General features: G+C 35.9%; 2 protein-coding genes and 1 non-coding gene across 3 annotated transcripts; 2 read left to right on the top strand and 1 right to left on the bottom strand.

The window, feature by feature from the left end:
- The first annotated feature begins 1,837 nt into the window (after nucleotides 1-1,837).
- Nucleotides 1,838-6,011, top strand: LOC107767598 (ATP synthase subunit delta', mitochondrial-like). Its single transcript, XM_016586651.2, has 2 exons — nucleotides 1,838-2,229; nucleotides 5,430-6,011. Exons 1-2 carry the CDS (start codon nucleotides 1,969-1,971, stop codon nucleotides 5,772-5,774), a joined length of 606 nt encoding a protein of 201 aa, XP_016442137.1. The 5' UTR covers nucleotides 1,838-1,968; the 3' UTR covers nucleotides 5,775-6,011.
- A 396-nt stretch (nucleotides 6,012-6,407) lies between these two features.
- On the bottom strand, nucleotides 6,408-11,735 carry LOC107767603 (metacaspase-1-like). The gene is made up of 5 exons (XM_075225711.1): nucleotides 11,230-11,735; nucleotides 9,186-9,516; nucleotides 7,623-7,743; nucleotides 7,316-7,522; nucleotides 6,408-6,755 (listed from the first exon to the last, which is right to left on the bottom strand). The coding sequence occupies exons 1-5, from the start codon at nucleotides 11,570-11,572 to the stop codon at nucleotides 6,696-6,698; spliced, it is 1,062 nt and encodes a 353-aa protein (XP_075081812.1). The 5' UTR covers nucleotides 11,573-11,735; the 3' UTR covers nucleotides 6,408-6,695.
- LOC142166757 (U6 spliceosomal RNA) lies at nucleotides 10,248-10,349 on the top strand. The gene has a single exon (XR_012697134.1). It is a non-coding gene; the product is annotated as a U6 spliceosomal RNA (small nuclear RNA).
- Nucleotides 11,736-16,437: the final 4,702 nt, after the last annotated feature.

Here is a 16,437-nt window from a genome sequence, read left to right as displayed (position 1 = left end):
AATCAGGTCGTATGTGGTACAATCGCCTGAGTGAATATCTGTTGAAAGAAGGGTACAAGAATGATCCAATTTGTCCTCGTGTCTTTATAAAAAGGTCTAGATCTGAATTTGTTATAATCGTTGTTTATGTTGATGATTTAAATATCATTGGAACTCCTGTGGAGCTTCCAAAAGCAGTAGACTGTTCGAAGAAAGAATTTGAAATGAACGATCTTGGAACGACAAGATTTTGTCTTGGTCTACAAATTGAGTATATGAAAGATGAAATACTTGTCCATCAATCAACATACACCGAAAAGATTTTAAAGCGATTCTATATGGATAAAGCACATCCATTGAGTACCCCAATGGTTGTGAGATCACTTGATATAAAGAAAGATCCATTCCAACCTCATGAAAATGATGAAAAGTTTCTTGATGTCGAAGTACCATGTCTTAGTGCAATTGGGGCATTAATGAATCTTGCCAATAATTCCCGACCAGATATAGCTTTCTCTGTAAGCTTATTGGCAAGATTTAGTTCTTCCTCAACACAAAGATATTGGAATGGTATTAAGCATATATTCAGATACTTCCAAGGGATCATTGATATGAGTTTATTTTATTCAAATGGATCCAAGTAATCATTGATTGGTTATGCAGATGCATGATATTTTTCTGATCCACATAAAAGTCGATCTCATATAGGCTATTTATTTACAAGTGGAGGTACAACCATATCATGGTGTTCAACCAAACAAACTATGGTTGCTACTTCTTCAAATATGCAGAGATAATAGCCATTCACGAAGCAAGCCGAGAATGCGTTTGGTTGAGATCGATAACTCAACACATTCAGAAAACATTTGGTCTCTCTTCGAAAGGCAATATTCCAACAATATTATATGAAGACAATGCTGCATGCATAACTCAACTAAAAGGAAGATACATCAAAGGAGATAGAACAATACGCATTTCACCGAAATTCTTTTTCACTCATGATCTTCAAAAGAATGGTGAAATAGACGTTCAGCAAGTTCGTTCAAGTGATAATTTGGCGGATCTGTTCACTAAGGCGTTACTAACCTCAACATTGGAGAAGCTGATGTACAAGATTGGAATGCGTCGTCTTCGAGACATTAAGTGACGTTTTCATCAAGGGGAGTAATTACGCGTTTTACTCTTTTTTTCTTAACCAAGGTTTTGTCCCATTGGATTTTCCTAGTAAGGTTTTTAACGAGGCAACAAGCAATGCATATTATAAATAACTATGTACGTCCTAATGGGTGTTTCCTAGTAAGTTCTTAATGAGGCATATTATTTTACATGACATCAAGGGGGAGTATTATGGATAGTTTGTAGATATGGATGCCCATGTATGTGAATAGTTTATGGATGAATTCTCCTACTTTATGTCTATCTCATGCACTATTTTACAATTTACGTCTTCACATTTTATGCCTATAAAAAGCCGTGTAAATTGCAAGGGGAAACACACCAGAATAAGGAAAAAGCTTCTTCTTTTTATATTTTTTGCTTATTTCTATTTTACTAAATTACTTTTATTTTATGACGGAGGTCATATAAACAACTAACAATATTATTCTTTCTCTTTTGATTTATATGACAGTTTCTCTCATTTTGTAATATTAACTCAATTATAGTTTTATACCACTTTATAACTTTCAAGAAATTAAATTCATTAATCTATTCAACTTTTAAATTTTGACATAATATTTTCTCTATTAAGTGAAAGTTTCACTACATTACTCTAATTTTTTTTCATTATTACTAAACATTTATATTTAAGTGCAATTAACATTTTAAACACCATATCAATTTTTTATTTTACTAGAAAATTCCTTTACATTTGGGCCTTGGATAGGATCCAGCAAGTCAGTCATTCCACCAAACCCTCGTTGCATTTCCAAAGCTCCGATCACATTCTGCAAAATCGCCGCCGATCTCCGCCCCGTTATCGCCGTAACAATGTTCCGACACGGTTCTCGATTCCTGACCAGAGTCACCACCACGATGAAGTGGCGCCGCCCATTTTCAACCGATCTACCGGCGGAGTCTGTTGCAGATTCCAACTTCATTGAAGCTTGGAGGAAAGTAGTTCCAAATGTGGAACCACCGAAAACTCCATCCGCATTCATGGCTGCTAGGCCCGCTACACCGTCGTCAATTCCGTCTAAGCTCACTGTCAACTTTGTCCTTCCTTACTCTTCTGAACTCTCTGGTAAAGAGGTAATAATATGGATACTTAGATCTTCCTTTTTGAATTTCCTCATTTATGATATGTTGAATTTCGATTTTTTTCGGGGTTGTACGATACTAGTAATCCCTAACGATTGATGATACAGCATCTAATTTTCGATTGGAATTCAGATTTTGATTGATAGAATTTACTGATTTGAAAGTTATTTCATGGTGATATTTCTGATTGCGTAGTGGTAAATGAAGTAGGAGGAGAACGATGAGGTTTCAGGTTCAAATCTCAATGGAGGCAAAAGAATACTAGGTGATTTCTTTCCCATTTGCCTAAGACATGGTGGGCAGAGTTACCTAATACCTGTGCGTAGCTGGTGGAAGGTAGCAGGTAGTCAAAGAACAAAAAATGTTCGGCTTTCCAACAGTGATAGTGTAGTATAAAATAGAAGAGAGGGAGTATTAGACACCTTATCAAAAAAAAAAAAGAAGAAGAAGAAGAAGATAGGGAGTATTAGACTCCATCTGAATTCAAATGATTTGATGTTCATGAAGTTACACACGAGAGTGTTATTTTGCATGCTTAAATTTACATGAGTTTCAACTTCCATTGTTGATGTTAAAGCAAGAGAGGTTCCGAAAGAGGTTCAGTGCCACCTTCATAGCCTTAATCAAGGGCAGATGCATTGTTAATGTTATAGTTTCATCCTAACGCAGTAGCTGTGGCTCTGACGATGTATATGTGTAAATAAATTGGCTAAATAAGTACAAATAATAGATTCCCGAACCCAGTGAATCTAATGGGCAGGGGTAGAATTCCGAATTCGAACCCATAAAGTTTAAATCTTGGATCCGTTTCTGGTCTTAATTCCCAAAAAGATTGAAGCTGTGGAGTTTAAAGATATTTTAGGCGTTAAATTTGATTGGAAGCATCTACAAGATTATCTCAAAGATACTGTCAGAGACTCAAAAAGGTGGTGCATAAGCTGGTTGATGATGCACATATGGCTTTTATATGGGAAAGGAACATCCTGGATGTTGCACTAATAACCAATGAGTGCCTAAACACAAGGCAAGAAGGGAACTTATTGGGAGTCCAGTGTAAGTTAGACATTGAGAAGGTCTCAGATCACATTAATTCGAGTTTCCTCACCAATATGCTTAAGGAGGGATTTGATAGCAAATAGATTAGCTGGATAAATTTTTTTGTGATCACTGTTAAGTGCTCTGTGATCCTAAATGGAGTTCTCTTACCAATATGCTAAAGGAAATGGGATTTGATGGTAAATAGATTAGCTGGATAAATTTTGTGTGAGCACTGTTAAGTGCTCCGTAATGATAAATGGAGTTCCTGAAGGATTCTTTTCGATTTTAAGATGCTTGAGACAGGAAGATCCCACCTCCTCCTCCCTTTTCGTTTTAGTAATTGAAATTTCAGCAGTATGTTGAAAGTGGCCAACATAAATGGATGGTTACAGGGATTTAGTGTAACTAAACAGCAATCAATGTAATATGGAAGTCTCTCACTTGTTGTATGAAATGATATCCTCATCCTTTGTTATGATCTAGAAGTCAATTAAGACATTTGAAGTTCATTCTAGTGGTATTTGAAGCAAACTCTGGTCTTCATATTAATTGGAGGGAAAACTTGTTCCCTTCCAATGAGGTGGCAAACAGTGTTAGTGCTAGTTTGGGTAGAATTCTGGGCTGTCCGACAGGGACTTTGCCTACTATTGCGTTTTCCTTTTGGTGCTAGACACAAAGCTGAAGAGATATTGCAGGGAGTGTTAGAAAGGTGTGAAAAGAGGGTTGCAAGCTGTAACAGTCTGTGCAATTCCTTTGGGGCAGATTTGTGATTAAGCGTGTGCTGGATTCTCTACCAATTTATGTGAATTCTTGTTTCCTTTGTCAGCCTAGATTGAGAAAATAATTGATGAAGTGAGAAGAGATTTTTTGTGGCAAGGTAATAACGGAAGGAAGTCCTTTCACCTGTTCAAATGGAGCAAACTATCCAAGAGTAAGAAAGATGGAGGATTGGAAATCAAAGATCTAAGGGTTTATTAATGAAGTGGTATTGAGATTGAGTTGTGAAAAAGAGGCCTGAAAGAGAAATGTCATCAAGAACAAATATGGATACATAGTTAAGTTTTTAGGTGAGGTGGTCACATATCAAACTCATGAAATGACGTAGATCTCTAATAAGTGTGAATTTTTAAATGAGGTGGTCACATACCTCAATATCACGTTAGAGGTTCTGGGTTCAAGTGTCGTTGCCGTAAAAGAATATGATCATGTGCTTGGTTCATGAAAAAGAATCAGACCTGCACGTGAAAGTGTGTTGAAGATAAAATTAAGTAAATAAAAGTGCTCCAACAGTTTAAGCTTTTAAGTGTGACAGTCACACACGTAGACATTCTACAATGTAAAGCAGGTCACGTGGGGACAACAGGTGTAGCTAGTGGATAAATTGTTCTTTAAGGGATCAATTGGATCAGAGGAAGTCTTTTATGGTAGTAAAGTGGATCCAATTTTAGCTTCATGAATGTTACTAAAGTGAACCTTTTTATCTTATTCTTGCTTAATAGTAATTTCATCCGAAAAATCCTTGTGAAATCTCCGTTTGAGGAATGAATTAGTTAGCATTTTTTGGAAAAAGCAACTAATAGTTTGTTCGTCATTTTGTATAATTTAAATTTTGTTTTACTAAGAAGTTAATACTTTTCTCGCAAGGGTGGCCTTCCTAAGGAACATTTATTTGTCTGTTTTAATTGATTAGTTTATGCTACAAGGGAATAATGCAACAAAATAATTAATCTACTGGTGGTACAATTATTTGAAACTTGAAGTGAAGAGATATCAGTGAATCTTCTGGATGACAACACACAACAGCAATATAACTGTTCAGTTGTATTAAATTCCACAAGAATCTGATCAGCATGGAGTCTCGCTGCCTTTGCCAGACGTCATCCTTGTTAAAATTTGGGCTAACTTTCAAGGGTGCTCCACAAATTGTTGATATATTCCAGGTTCTGACTGTAGTTGCATTAAGTTTAGCATTGTATACTGAACATTAATAAAACAGAGAAACATTTTGTTTCTCATTCAATGTTTCAACAGTTGTCAAATGATGCACAAAGACTTGTGTGAGGTGTAATAGTATGCTCTCGAGGAATATGCATGATTGGCTCTGGAAAATCTGATGCAAACTTTGATCATCCTCCCTTTTGCATTATATGCAGGTTGACATGGTTATAATCCCTGCAACTACAGGACAGATGGGTGTTTTACCTGGACATGTAGCGACTATTGCTGAGCTGAAGCCTGGTGTCTTATCAGTTCATGAAGGCAACGATGTGACCAAGTACTTTGTCAGCGGTGGGTTTGCATTTGTTCATGCAAATTCTTTTGCAGATATAATTGCTGTTGAAGCTGTGCCACTTGACCGCATAGATGCCAATTTGGTTCAAAAAGGCCTCACTGAGTTTACACAGAAACTAGGCACTGCCTCAACTGACGTAGAAAAAGCTGAAGCCCAGATTGGAGTTGATGTACACAGTGCCCTTAATGCTGCTCTCACTGGTTAAACAAGCAGTGATTCAATCTTTGTCCTAGTTCAACTTTCTTTTTTCCTTTGTGTCTGCTTAACTGACTTCTTCAGCCTTTTGCATGAGCTGATTTCCGACATATATTATCTTGTTCAAGTATCCTATTTTAAGTCGTTACTTTGAATAAATGTTGCGTTAAGCTTTCTTTACATATCTTGTTTGCTGCAATGTCAGCTGTATGCTAAACTGCAGTAATGAGAAATAGATTGTTCAAAAGGAATTGTGCTGTAGTATCGTGCTACCTCATTTTCAGCTTGGGGTGTATTCTTTGTGTTGGTCATTTCTCACTGTCTGTTGCTGTTACAGGGCTTTACGTAACCCTTTGCTATCTGTTTTAGATCCTATCATTACTTGAATCATTGTCTTGAACAAACTTCTTTAACAGTATACCGTTGATGCGGCTTGGAAAATGAAACACATTTTAGCTTGGCTTGATGTAATGTCAAGCAAATTTTGTTTGAAAAACAAGACACATGGATTACATCGAAAAGTAGTAGTACGATGCCGATGTCCAATGTGAACTTGAAGGTAAAGAGGCTGTTATTTACCAATTTTCCTTTTCTTGCTCTATTATATCTATCACCAAATTTAGTCAGTCTCCTGTTGCTGAGAAGTAAAGCATCAAAATTATGCAGTTCATAAACGTCAACTTGATTTTGCTATTACATTATCTCTGCGATTTCCAGCTGCTAAAGAAACAGAAACAGTGTTGTCCTCTAACTTTACAGAATCATTTTCCTTTTACGAAAGAAAAAGGAAGGTAAGAAGGTAAGGAAATTTAGCAATACAGAGGTTAAAAAAACTGAAAAAGCAAAGAGATGGAGTACTAATTTATACTCCAGTCAGAATCTGTGCACCCAAAGTACATGAAAACCAGAGGTGCGAATGTTACGTGAGCTGTTATAACAAGAAAGGCTTGGTGTACACGTCAAATGGCTCAGTAGCAGTCAACTGAGGCTCCTGCAACCAACAGGTAAAAGTATTTATTTTCGGGAGAAATTCAAAAATAACCAGATTTACAAGTGCTCATTCAAAAATAGACACAATTTCAAAAGTAATCGAAATTTAGTCATTTTTCATTTAAAGATAAATCTGAACGAAAATATTGTTCAAAATCCGGAAAATACTCCAGCATAATATACTGGAACTCCAGTTCCAGCATAATATATCGGTCTAGCATAATATGCTGGAAGTTCATACACATGTGCTCCAATCTCCAATATATTATGCTGGAACTTTTCGCGTGTTGGAGATCTAACATAATATGCTGAAAATTCATACACAGGTGCACCAATCTCCAGTATATTATGCTGGAACTTTGTGTTGCAGCAAAATAGTGACTATTTTCCAATGACTTTGCAAACGCTGACTATTTTTCAATGACCAGTCCGAAAACTGGCTAGGCCGTGCTATTTTTACTTTATTTTCTGGTAATTGATCAATTTAATCTTCATCCCTTTACATTTGAAGGACAATTCAGTTCCAACAAAATGCATTACAATAAGCTAAATTAAAGTTACCTGTCTCATCCCAATGCCGACGCTTCCTCCATTAATTAGCATTGTGAGAAGAGATGAGACAATTTTGCCTCCTAAATCACTAGTAGAATTGTGAATGGAAGATCTAATTGCATTCAGAATACTCCCATATGTTGTTCCTTGTCCACTTTCAATTGCTTGAATGAAAGAAAAAGTCATTGCACCAGTTGAAGTAACCTTGGACAAACTCTGTCATCAATTAATAAGTCATTCTATTAGCTTGCTTAGGTTGATTCAAACTATTGAATTCAAACAAAATCAAAAGTTAAGGATGTTAAAAAGATTTTACATCTGTATCTGAAGAATTTTGATGATCATCGCAACCACTGAAAGATATGACTTCTCCTCCATTTGTTCCTTTCCATACTCCTGAAGGAGGACGATGATCTTCCCACACATATCGTCCAGTACTGTATCCATAAAACTATCTTATTTCAGTTAACTGAAGGGAGAGTGAAATATGTTGGGACTGAAATAATCAGGTGTCATGCGGAAGGTAACAAAGCATATCTTGAACGACAATAAATCAAACAACAAAAGAGAAATATACCAAAAGAGATACAACCATTTAACTAGGAGAGTGAAATCCTTTACATTGTAGCCTTAGCAGGCGTAGTTCGCGTATGGTCATCTAATTTTCAATTTATTGTACTAACGTCATAGAACTAACTTTTGAACTAGAAATCACAGAAAATAAAAAAAATCTCAAAAATGCTAAATCCGGTCTAGGAAAAAGCAAGTAGGCTGTCACATATATAAAATTGTCATGTTAGTATAACTACGTAGGTAACTTACCTTACATAGTATTCACGTGACACCACTTAAAAAATAGAAAGTCTCATTTTCTAGCCTAAACCTAATACATGATCTCTTTCACATGTGGCCCTTCATGTTTTGTTTCTTAAGTGGGTCGAAAATGAATTTTGTAATATTTTAAGCGGTGTCACGTGGATATTGTAACATGAATTACTGAAGTGGTAACCTACTTGTGTTTATGCGACTGAATTTAACATTTTCTAGCATTATCTATTTATGTGATTTATAGGCATATTTAAGTTGCTTTTTGTTACTACAAAAATTAGTTTTATGACATCGGTACAACAAATTAAAAGTTGAAAGATCGTCCGTGTATTTGATGGGATAAAATCAGAAATAGCCATGACTCGTAATTGAAAAATAGTCAGAATTTCAAAAATAATCATAATTTAATCATTTTTCATGTAAAGATAAAATCTGAATAAAAACACTCCTAAAAATCCGGAATTACATATGAGCTTCCAATATAATATGCTAAAATTTTATAATGTGTTGGAATTTTATCATAATATGATGGAAGTTTATATGGAGGAGCTCTATAATCCCACATATTATGCTGTAACTTTTCGTGTGCTGGAGTTCCTACATAATATGCTGAAAGTTTATATGTAGGAGCTCCATAATCTAGCATATTATGCAGGAACTTTCCGAGTTTCAGCTAAACAGTGGCTATTTTTCAATGACTTCGTAAACGTGGGCTATTTTTCAATTACTAATCCGAAAGCTGGCTAGCCCGTGCTATTTTAACGTGAATTTAACTCTTCTCTATTCTATTATTAGCTACTATCCTACTAAACAAAAGTAAAACGGTAGCCCGGTGCACTAAGCTCCCGCTATGCGCGGTGTCCGACTAAGGGCCGGACTACTAGGGTCTACTGTACGCAGTCTTACCCTGCGTTTTTGCAAGAGGCTATTTCTACTGCTTGAACCCGTGACCTCCTAGTCACATGACAACCATTTTAACAGTTACACCAAGGCTCCCCTACTAAACAAAAGTATTAGGAGTAGCAAGAAACAAAAATGTAGTGTTGCAGACCTGTCCATCCTACAAAGGAACGGCAAATCAAGCATAGTACCACTGTGGCAAGCATCTATTATGGCATGAAGCTTTGCTCCAGGAGGAAGAGGCTTGACGAGTGTTGCATTTAGTTCGTCATCAATAATAGTTCCCTGTGTTTTAAAATCCAAAGGGCAAAGTGTTTCGTCATAACCATCAACTTCGTCGCCATTGTAATTCCTTTGCTGTAAACCATGACCAGAAAAATGGAACACCAGAGAATCTCCTGCTTGAACTCCTTGCATAAGCCAGTACATTGCTGTTCTTATATTATGTTTAGTTGGAATCTTGTAGGGATCTCTTTCTTCTTCTGTAAAATGGAAATTTGAAATTAGACCTCCATATAGGGCAAAAAGGGCAGCATGGTGCACTAAGCTTCCGCTATGCGCGGGGTCCGAGTAAGTGCCAGACCACAATAATCTATTGTATGCAATCTTACCCTGTATTTCTGCAAGAGGTTGTTTTCACGGCTCGAACCCGTGACTTACTGGTCACATGACAGCAACTTTACTAGTTACACTAAGGCTCCCCTTCTAGACCTCCAAATAGAAAATGTAATAAAATTCGACGAACTAACAATGAAAAAAATGGTTTGCACTAACAAGAGTTTAAACTCTATGCACTAATAGTATAAATTTTTTATACATAATCAGGTCACTTAAAACGTAATTATAAGTAATTTTATTTTATAAATATTTCTCTATATTAAATGATAAATAATCTGCAATAACAGTATTAAATTACATTAAGGATATAAAAGTTCTTTATACTGTCGTGCATATTACTTAATCCTACTAATTCACATAAAGGCTTTGATGAAGAACAAAGTAATGAAATTCTAAAGTAGCTTTGCACATTTTGAAGTGGTTTACTTTCTTTATGAAAGTTGTGATTGAAGAAAGCTACAAAGGCATCTTAAATTGACTTTTAGGGAAAAGTATTTTGGAGAGTGGTAATGGTACAAATGTAATGAAATTAAATAGAATACACAGATCATACACTCTTTGAATCAGATGCCTAGTTCAAGTGGAATTGTGCACTGTTCCTTCGGGACATTCGATAAAATTGGAACGATACAGAGAAGATTAGTATGTTCACTGCGTAAGGATGACACGCACAAATCTAGAAATGGTCCAAATTTTTAAAAAAAATTAAAAAAAAAGTCAATTGTGCGCCAAAGAATCCATTAAGTGTAAGTAAAGCTAAAGCGCTAAAAGACATTTAGAATACAACAATAAAAATAAATTCTGTATAATCCTACAAATGGGATTTGGGAAAGGTAAGTTATATATACTCACCGCTTAAAACTTGATTGTGCAAATATTTTTATGTAGTCTAACACATAGAACTTAAAACTCTTTATTTGCTATCAGCAAGCATGAAATAAGATATGATATTAATCACTTCAAAACATCATATCTCAGACTAATAATACTAACTTCCGTTGAATTTGCTCTTAATTTTTCTCAAGATCAAACTTCTCATTCAAGGAGATAGATCTCTTTGTTTTGAAACTAGGTGAGGAAAGATTTTAACTTATACTCAGGAACATATTCCAGCAGAAAACAACCCGACCATACAGAAAAAGTAAGGATTTAACTTATATATACTGACCAGTACAAATAATTTTAATACTATCAATGTATATTTTAATCTGTGTTATACTCCGGTAACTTGTCTTATTCTTGAGGTTAGTAATCCTACTTAGTATGGACGTCATATAAAAATTCTTTTATATTGTTCGAGAAGTAACACTAGTTTGGAGACTTAAGGTATTTCTCCTTTGCGAAAGCTGATATAACCACAACTCGAGTCACTGGTCGTTGAAAATAAACCCTAGTCGTTCTCTCTCAGAAACTTTTTTTCCCCAAAACCCATAGTGGTGTTTATACAGACTACGATAGGTTTTAGAGTTATACCTAACGCACCAGCTAGGCCTGAAAGACTACTTTTTTCTAACAGTTTATGCATAAAAGTTAAACTCGATAACGACAAAGTAATAAGGAGAGAAAGAATGTTTGACCAGTGAGCATGAGAACAGAATCTTGAGGAAACTTGAACCGATTGACAAGCAAATACTTCATACATTTAGCATCATTGAGACAGCCCTTGAGCTCATTCTTGGTTTTCTTATACGTAATACCAATAATCAAAGCTCTCTTTCGACCAAAAGGCGAAGGTAGTTGATTACTAGAAGGTGTACGGCGGCCATAGGAAGAAAAGGTCTGAGCAATGTGGTGATTTTTGTAGGCAAGTAGCTGTAGCCGGCCGCCGATGCGAGTGACTGCACGGCGGGCGGCACAGCGCATGCATTGAGCACCATGTGGGAGTTGTAATAACGATGTATGGCAGTTCGGACAGTCCATTTTTTAACGAAGAAAACAAAACGAAATGAAGTCTGATAGTTTAATGGAGTAGTATAGTCCTATTGTTTGCAGACTATTGTAAGAAGTAAAATGGAATTGTTTCTGGTAAAGCTGACGTTGGGATGTAGGAATGATTGTGCATAATTAAACTATTTATATAGGAGTGAGTATTAGTAGGAAAGAGAGGAGGGGATGAGCCAAAGTGTTTGACAGAGCACGAAACATAAGAAAGAAAAAAAGAAAAACTTTTAAAACTTGGAATTTAAAATATACATAATATTTTGTGGTTATAAAATTATGCATTACAGATAAATTGAAAAGTTTAAAATTGAATTTACCACATAAAACGGAACCAAGGGATTATATTCTAAAACAAATGCAATAAAGATAAAGTGCATGCAACTCCTACATTATGTTTGAGTTGACAACTGCGTTCAAAAGCGATGATTCACTTGTCCCCTCGAAAGTTACATAATATAACAAGACAGTGTTGAAAGCTCGCAAAGTAGACAACAAGTGGCATACAACAATTAATTTCTCATTAGTAAATCGGAGTTGACAAAAGTACAGTTAATAGGCACATTTTACGTACGCTATAAACTTGAACAGCAATCTGGAAAAAAGAAGAAAATCTAGACATGTTTTTTCGAGCGCTTCTCTAATTTCAAGAATAAAAGCCTTTTCATCCCAATTATAAAATTGTCATAGTTTAATTTTATCAGTAAAACCACATGATCTATTTTATTAATGAGATATAGTCAAAATATAATGTAATTATGGTCAATATTTTGGCTAATGGATTCCATCTTACATAAGCATGCTTGCAAAGTAGACTTTGTTGGCAATATTCTTTGGGACCCAAAAATATTGCATTATGTGGTGGACATCATTTGTACAAATTGTATCTCTTCTTTTACACCTAAGAGGCCAAGACTTTTTCCCTATAAAAGGGAAGACTATTCGTTCATTTCAGACACACCAACAAGACTTGAGTATTCATTTCTTGTTTCTTCCTTTTTTCCTTTTATTAAGAGTGTTTTGTATGAGAGTTAAGTGTTGGGAAGCACTTGTGTGAACCCTTTCTTTGGAGTGATCTTGTGAGGTTATTCTTGGGGTATTTGAAATTAATTAGAGGGTTTACTCTAATTTTGTACTCTCTTTTGTACTCTTGTTGGTATAGTGAAATTACTCCTCTCCGCTTGTGGCCGTAGGTCACTTTGACTGAATCATGTTAAATTTGTGTCTTTTTTATATGCTTTAATTGCCGCTGTTATCAATTTCCATTGTCTTTGTTATTGTCACTACACCATTGTTTGGCTAAATTCCGCACTACCCGAGTTCCCGATCCTAACAAATTGGTATCAGAGCCGGATCTAACCGGGTTAGTATAAATAGCCAAAATGACTCTAACAAAGACTTATGTTGAGAAATTTGACCGAAGTGCAAACTTCGAAATGTGGCAATTAAAGATGGAAGCTATCCTAATTCAGGATGGCTTAAATTTGGCACTACAAGGAAATGAGAAGAAGCCGGAAAAAATGACGGACGAGGAGTTTGCCGTCATAGACAAAAAGACAAAAACAGGTATTATTTTAAATCTCTCAAATGAGGTTTTGCGTGAAGTTGCAGCAGAAAGCTCAGCCAAAGGCATATGGGAAAAACAAAAAACCCTGTATATGAAAATGACGGTAGAAAACAGGCTTTACCTAAAGCAAAAACTCTACACTTTTCGTATGGCTGAAGGTACCTCTATACTTACACATCTTGATACTTTTGATTCTCTTCTTATGGATTTAAGTAAAATAGATGCTGAAATTAAAGATGAGGATCAAGCCGTATTATTGCTTGTTTCCTTACCCCAGTCATTTAAGCATATAAGAGATACTATGCTTTATGGAAAGGATAATATCTCTTATAAAGATATCAAATCTATTTTGACATCAAAAGAACAAATAGATAGAGATATTACTGGGGAAACTAGTGGGAACCAAGGGGAAAACTTGTTTGTAAGAGGTAGATCCAATAAAAAAGATTCAAGTAGTGAAAGACCTAAATCAAGGTCAAAATTCAGATACAGAAATGTCATATGCAAATACTGCCATAAGAAAGGTCACATTATTTCCAAATACTTTAAATTTAAAAACAAAGAAAAACATATAGAAAAGAAAAATGAGCATAAGAATACTGACACTGCCGAAGCAAGTGTAGTTGCTCATGAGACTGATGGAACTATTTTTTTAGCAACTAATAATAGTTTTAAATCTAACAATGAGTGGATTTTAGATTTGAGTTGTTCTTATCATATGTGTCCCAATCGGGTTTTGTTTACCACATATGAATCTATTAAAGGTGAAGTTGTCTTGATGGGCAACTATGCTGCCGGCAATGTTATTGGTAAAGGTACAGTCCGAATCAAAATGCATGATGGTGTGGTGAGAACTCTGACCGACGTTAGACATGTTCCCGACTTGAAGAAAAATCTTATCTCTTTGGGCACTCTAGAATCTCTTGGGTGCTAGTACACAGGTGAAAGTGGAGTTTTAAAAGTTTGTCATAGTGCTCTTGTGAACATAAAAGCACGCAGATCTGGTACGTTGTATACTCTATTGGGATCTACTGTTACAGGTGCTGCTGCAGTTTCAACATCAGATAAATCAGATTCTGACATCACCAAATTGTGGCATATGCTAGTAGGGCATATGAGTGAAAATGGTCTTTCCATCCTCAGCAAAAGAGGTCTATTGTGTGGCCAAAGTACCGGAAATATGGAGTTCTGTAAACATTGTGTGTTCGGGAAGCAGAAAAGAGTCACCTTCACTTCTCCAGCAATTCATAAAACAAAAGGTACTTTAGATTACATTCATTCAGATCTTTGGGGTCCTTCACGTACCCCGTCAAAAGGTGGTGCAGGTATATGTTAACTTTCATTGATGATTATTCAAGGAAAGTTTGGGTTTATTTCCTGAAAAATAAAAGTGATGTTTTCTTAACTTTCAAACAATGGAAAGTTTTGATTGAGAAGCAAATAGGAAAATAGGTTAAGCGGCTTAGAATAGATAATGGATTGGAATTTTGTAATGATGAATTCAACGAATTCTACAAGAATGAAGGAATTGCTCGACACCGTACTGTGAGAATGACACCTCAGCAAAATGGTGTGGCAGAAAGGATGAATAGAACTCTTTTGGAAAGGGCTCGTTGCATGATTTCAAATGCTGGGTTGACAAATGCCTTTTGGGTAGAAGCTATCTCTACAGCTTGTTATATTGTCAACCGTGCTCCTTCTACACCCTTGAACTTTAAGACTCCAGAGGAAATGTGGTTAGGTACTCCTGTTAATTATTCTGATTTAAAGATATTTGGTTGCCCTGCATACATGCATGTAAATGATGAAAAATTAGAGCCAAGGGCTAAAAAGTGCATTTTCTTTGGGTATGCATCTGGGGTGAAAGGATACCGACTATGGTATCCTGATCCCATAGCACTAAAATTCATAATTAGCAGAGATGTAACCTTTGATGAATCCTTTATGTTACATTCTAGAAAAGAGTCTTCTAGTTCTTGTAATACAGATAAAGGGAAGAGTACAGAAAAGCAGGTGGAAGTTGAGATTGGCAATCCTTCTGAGCCAAGTTCATCAACTTTGGAACAAAATACAGTTGAAACTCCTGAAGTTGAGCCAGAAGCTGAAATTTCTGAAGTTGAACCGGAAGAAGAGGAGTATTCTATAGCCAAACATAAACCAAGATGAGAAAATAAACAACCATTAAGGTTTGGAGATTATGGTGCATTTGCTTTTTCAGTTGCACAGGAAACTGAAGAAATTGGAGGACCATCAAAATATTCAGAAGCAGTTTCTGGTGCTGATTCAACCAAGTGGCTGATAGCAATAAATGAAGAAATTGAGTCTCTCCACAAGAATGATACTTGGTCTCTTGTGAAGCCGCCATCAGAAAAAGAATTGTTGGTTGCAAATGGGTTTTCAAGAAAAAAGAAGGCATTCCAGGGGTTGAAAATGCGAGGTATAAGGCACGATTAGTTGCAAAGGGCTATAGTTAGGTACAAAGAGTTGATTTTAATAATATTTTCTCACATGTTAAACATAGCTCTATTCGTGTTTTGCTTGCCTTAGTTGCCATGCATGATTTGGAATTAGAACAGCTTGATATTAACACAGCTTTCTTACATGGCGAACTTGAGGAACAAATATACATGCATCAACCCGAAGGATTTGAAACTGAAGGAAAAGAAGATCACATTTGCTTGTTAAAGAAATCCTTGTACGGATTAAAGCAGTCTCCAAGACAATGGTATAAAAGGTTTGATTCCTTTATCTTGGGTCATGGTTATTCAAGCAGCATGTATGATAGCTGTGTTTACTTTCGGAAGTTAAATGATGGTTCATCTGTGTACCTATTATTATATGTTGATGATATGCTCATTGCTGCTAAGGATTTGACAGAAATTCACAATTTGAAAAGACAGTTGAAAAGTGAATTTGAGATGAAAGATTTGGGAGCAGCTAAGAAAATCCTTGGCATGGAGATCAAAAAAGATCGAGGAGCCAACAGGCTATTCCTGACTTAGAAGAAGTACTTGGAGAAAGTCTTGGAGAGGTTTGGCATGAAAGATATTAAACCAGTAAGTACCCCTCTTGCTGCTTATTTTAAGTTATCAGTTGCTCAGTTACCGCAGTCAGATGAAGAATAGAGGTATATGGAACAAGTACTTTATTCTAGTACAGTCGACAATATTATGTATGCAATGGTTTATACACGTCCGGAAATTTCACAAGCAGTGAGCGTGGTAAGCCGATATATGGCTTGCCCTGGTAAGCACATTGACAAGCTGTGAAATGGATTCTC

The sequence above is a fragment of the Nicotiana tabacum genome, chromosome 11 (genome assembly GCF_000715075.1).
Source record: "Nicotiana tabacum cultivar K326 chromosome 11, ASM71507v2, whole genome shotgun sequence".
Classification (NCBI taxonomy): domain Eukaryota; kingdom Viridiplantae; phylum Streptophyta; class Magnoliopsida; order Solanales; family Solanaceae; genus Nicotiana; species Nicotiana tabacum.
The sequence above is the reverse complement of the archived record's forward strand: the minus strand, read 5'-3'. Positions and strand labels throughout refer to the sequence as shown.